Below are 5,070 nucleotides of genomic sequence, written 5' to 3'. Positions count from 1 at the left end.
ACTTATTGAACCAGGGTTAATAGGATAAATATTAAATTAAGTTATAATATTATCTAGAATGGAACCAAACAATATTAGATTATATATTATTTCTCATAACTTTAATTATACGATTATACATCTAAACACACACTAAAAGTCATATAATGTGCCTTTGAATTATCAATATGTCTTTACGAGGTATTCAATTGACTAGAATGTGACAAATTTAGTATAATGAAACAAGGATCAAATACCGATAAACACATGTCCTCAGGAAAAAAAAAAAAAAAACTCCTACCTTTTAATCACTTAACAATTGACTATAAATTAACCTTGATTTACTTTTTTTTTTTCACATAACCTGGAGATGAAAGATGTCTAGACATAGCATTAATCATATGTAATTTTCTCTAGCTAATACAAAATTTTAAAATAAACATTTTAGGTCTACCTCCAACATTAATTGAATGAAACCCAAATTATTTAAAAAAAAAAATCACTTCTCTCCCGCTATCAAAACATCCTTAGAAACAAGCCACAATTTCAATACCTAAATCAGTCTCTACCATTGTTTACACCAGCTCTCCCTCCGGAGTCGGCAGTTAAAGAAAGATGCCAGGGGCAAACAAACAGATGGGGTTTCAACAATTACATGTTCGAATACAACGAATGTTGGTAGAATTGACTGGCGTAATTGGAAACATTCACACCGTGCGTAAAATGCTAATGAGTCTTCAACAAGATTGCGAAGCTAAACTTACAACCGAGAAAATGGCTGACGAATCTGAATATTATGAAAACATGTTCTTGAACGCACTCAGCTCGGGCGCCTATTATCTAAAACTCAAATTGGCCTGGACAGTGGACAGTTGATCACGATGGATACCAAGGAAAGCTAGTATCCTCCTCTTCCACGGCTGCCTACCCGTCCTCGCCCACGAACATAACCTCTGCCGCCGCCATTGCCATTGCCATTGCCACTCCTTCCACCACCACCTGGTCCACCTCCAAATCCTCCTCCATAGACTGGACCTGCACCTATTGTGTCAAGAGATTGAATCAATAAAGAATCTGACTGAAAATATGAAAATCTGAAGCCAAGAAGAAAAATTACAGCCACTGAATAGCAGCTTTCATTGGATGGGTAAACGAATAGAAGGTTTCAGAAACAATGGAACATCTGGGGACATGCCCACAACATTCATCTCTGAATAGGAATTTACAAATACCTATCGTGACAATGAAATTATTCTCTGTCGGTTCTGCTTCCAGTTTAATTCTAGGCTCAACTTTCCTTTGAAATAAATAACTTAATGCATCCAAGGTCCTTTATGTGCCTATCAACATAATAACTACATAGGCGATATACTCTGTACTGACAGGTTGAACCTAGCAACAATAATCATAATCTTATCGAGCTTAAAAGAGAACAGGCAAGTAGAAGCTGCAAAAAAAAATCAACTAGAATGACATTATAGACCAAGACTGAATCAAATGAAACACTAGACTAGAGAGCAATACAACTATGAACTTTTAACATAGCATAACTACTATTTAGCCAATCTAGATTAAGATTAGCCAATTCCAATACTAGTAGAATCTTTTGGCAATAGCAATACTATTGTCTATTTGCAACATCTGCTTGACTACAAGAAAGCTAAATCTAACTTAAACAAATTCGTGTTCAAACTACTTCATTTCATACCAATTAACTTTTTAGTAAATTCTAGATTTATTTAATCATATTAGCTAATTTGAGTCCTCTTGAGTAGGATTGATTATGTACCTTAAAATTGTTCTGAAATATGTTTTCTGAATAAATGTAGAACAAAATTAATCATTCTGAGCTTACCACGAGAATTCCAACCTCTACCTGACCCACCACCTCGGCTCCAGTTTGTGTTCCATCCACCATTTTCTATTGTGAAAAAAAGTGAATTAAAAAAGATCAATTAAAATAAAAGAAAAAGAAGCTAAGAAGGATCAATTACTATACCTTGTAATATACATAATCATACTGTAGTGAATACAATCCATCAGCACAAACATATGGAAGTACATATAGAATTCATAATAGCATGTATGACTATAAACAGAAGTATTAAACAGTGAGCCATATACAAGAAGTTTCAGAAAATTAAAATACCTTGATTGCTTCGGTAGCCACCATATCCACCTTGATTATAGCTGAAACCGTTGTAGCCCCCACTGTTGTAGCCCCCACCGTTGTACCCCCCTTGATTGTTGCGGTAACCATAATACCCACCCTGATCATTGTTATATCCACCGTATCCACCTCTTGCCCAGCCCCTTCCTCTTACACTACCCCTACTGCGCTCCCGCCCATATGAATCTTTTGCAAGTAAAACAAAACACATATGGTACCCGTAGTTATAATTATATCTTCCATTGTTTCACCAATGTTTTATTTTCCAAATCTCAGTACCTTGATTAAGTTGACCTAATGTTTGTCGATGTTGTTGTTGTTGCTGCTGCGGCTGCTGTAATTGTTGAGACTTCTGTTGACGCTTTGGTTGTTCAACTTGTGCTGGTGCTTGATAACTACAAATGGAGTAAATATAACCTTACATGCAAATTTCCTAGTACACTCAACTCGAGAATTATGTTTAAGATGGCATGTATGAAATGTTAGTACCCTGGCGTCTTCTTTTTAGGCTCTATGATTGACAAAGTTATAGAGATCACGGAAACAAGACGTTTCGTCTCCAACCTGTAACAAGACTATGCAGGAATATATTACCAACAGACCTACTGAAAAGACTCATTATATCAAGGAAAGAAGTTCACCAAATGACTCACGGAACCAAACCCTCTTCAATAGGCTCCCAAACATCAGTGATACTGACGGAACTTATTGAGACATCTTGATGTAAATGTGGATTCCATTTCTGTGCTAGACGTACAGGTCAAGAAAAGCTAAATTGATAAACCTGTCAACAAAATGACAAACAAGTAAAACTTCGACCTTGATAATTTCAGTAGCAGCTACAGCTTTGCTGATTGCCATTCCCATTGCCTTCAACACAATCACCTTCAAATTTCTTTCCTGTATGGAAACCCACATTAATTATTAATAGAAGTTACAATATATCAACAAAGCCAGAGGATGAAAAATATACAAGCACAGAGAAAATTTCCTGCAACGTCAAACTCAAAGGATAACAAACATGAAATAAAATATAAATAATCCATGATAAACATAAACAAATGTAGAAAATAATTTCCTAGAAAAAAGTGCATCATTTAGCTAGTTCAATATCAGAGTTCAGAAAGTACCGTATAGCTGCACTATTTAAAATTGTTAGAGACCCCATGACCATTTAACTTAGCCAGAGAAATAAGTTAATCTAGATTGACATAATTCCAGTTTGTGGCTAAGTTAAGAATGCTAAACATTTCCTCATTTTGGAAGGGTTTAGTCGACTAAAAGCTTCCTGGAAAGTCACTACGATATGCTTCACAATCTCAAAAAGGATCAATTGAAGCTATACTCTCAATTTTTTAAGCAACTTCAGTAATCAACATGGTATATCATGTATACAGCAACGTTTCAGATCTATTCCAGTTGATGAATTTGTCCTCTTCTTCATTTCACAGGGGAAAATTTACACGCCAGTGACTGATAGGATTTCCTCAAATAATTTGCAGAGGGATTATGATGTAGCTATAGCAGTCAGGTAAATCCATATTAATGTGGGGTTGATATTTCAGCTAAAAAGAAATTGTTAGAATAACTAAGGGCAAATTAACATATTAACTTGCATAGAAAAAAGGAACACAAACACCTGGTCCTCGCTGTTGATAACCCATCCCAAAAAGTATGCAAGTTATTCTTGTTAGTTTCTAACGGAAGAAGATCAACTAAAGTTAAGATGCAGAAAATAAGTATTTTGTTCCTCCATTAATTGGCACCTATCATATCTTCCCCAGGAATCTATGGTTACCAAAAATCAGGTCTTCCTCGCTTATCACAAGAGGCAATAATTAAGAACACCACAATCTCAATTCTCCTTGCCACCAACATTAGCAAACCTCCTATACAGAGTCATCAATGTCCATATTAATAATTACGAAGGATACCGAGACGGCCAAACCCATCCTGAACAAACCCCAAATTTTCCACAAAAGGTACCAACCATTTCAACTATATGAAGTAGATTACCAGAAAATATCGTTAGGATTTCTGATACGACTCCGACGTCAAGAAATGACAAAGAAGAATGTGACGTACAAATGCATCCGACGAAGAGAACAAAAATCCAAAAGCACATCCAAACTCCACACAAACAAAAAGCAAGGGAGAAGAAGAGGAGGAGGACACCTGAAGGAGACTGGAGGCGTAGTTGACATAGTTACGGATGAGTCCCTGCGAGGTGATGCGGATCTCGTTCTCGCTGATCGCCGCCGACTCTGGCCGCGGCTTCTCCACTTTCTGGTACCGATCCATATCTCAGGAATCACTCCCTTGCTGAATCCCAGAATGATCGAAGCAGGCGGAGTCGAAGTAGGGTTTCGCAATGAAGCAGAAGACACAGAGGAGGCTAGAGAGGAGCGTTGCCGAGATTCATTGCGCAGTCTTAAACCCTAGGAAATGGGCGGCCCTACTTAGCTGAGGCAAATTTACCAAATGCTCCCCTAAAGTTGTGTAATTAACAATTGGCGGCCGATGCCTTTCCATCTGCACTTTCCTCTCTTGGCAAGTAATTTATTTTTTATTTTTTAAAATTAAAAATTTATCATTTTAAATAAATAAAAGTACCATTTTAATTTTTAAAATTAAAATGAATTATTTAAAATATTAAGATCTCCTTAGCAATTTGGCATTTATTAATCAGTAGAAAATTAAAAAGAGTATGCTTTTTATCTACGATGTTGTCCATCTATAATTTGACTTTTAAAATGCACTTTTATGTTCCACCTTAAAGCATTTTTATATAAAACAGTATCAACTTATTGTTTTATATAGAATAACATTATCAAACTGCTTTACTTTGAAGCAACGTATCATCCCATTTTAATTTATTTTTATTTTCAAAATATCTGAACATAATACAATAATAATCCATG

At 35.8% G+C, this 5,070-nt stretch overlaps 1 protein-coding gene across 1 annotated transcript; it reads right to left on the bottom strand.

The window, feature by feature from the left end:
- Nucleotides 1-506: 506 nt before the first annotated feature.
- On the bottom strand, nt 507-4,593 carry LOC122046690 (RNA-binding protein FUS-like). The gene is made up of 8 exons (XM_042607500.1): nt 4,325-4,593; nt 2,969-3,049; nt 2,803-2,891; nt 2,639-2,713; nt 2,429-2,544; nt 2,129-2,335; nt 1,835-1,900; nt 507-1,020 (listed from the first exon to the last, which is right to left on the bottom strand). The coding sequence occupies exons 1-8, from the start codon at nt 4,448-4,450 to the stop codon at nt 878-880; spliced, it is 903 nt and encodes a 300-aa protein (XP_042463434.1). The 5' UTR covers nt 4,451-4,593; the 3' UTR covers nt 507-877.
- Between the last annotated feature and the right edge of the window lie 477 nt (nt 4,594-5,070).

The sequence above is a fragment of the Zingiber officinale genome, chromosome 2B (genome assembly GCF_018446385.1).
Source record: "Zingiber officinale cultivar Zhangliang chromosome 2B, Zo_v1.1, whole genome shotgun sequence".
In the NCBI taxonomy this organism is placed as follows: Eukaryota; Viridiplantae; Streptophyta; class Magnoliopsida; order Zingiberales; family Zingiberaceae; genus Zingiber; species Zingiber officinale.
This window is presented reverse-complemented; position numbering and strand designations above follow the sequence as displayed.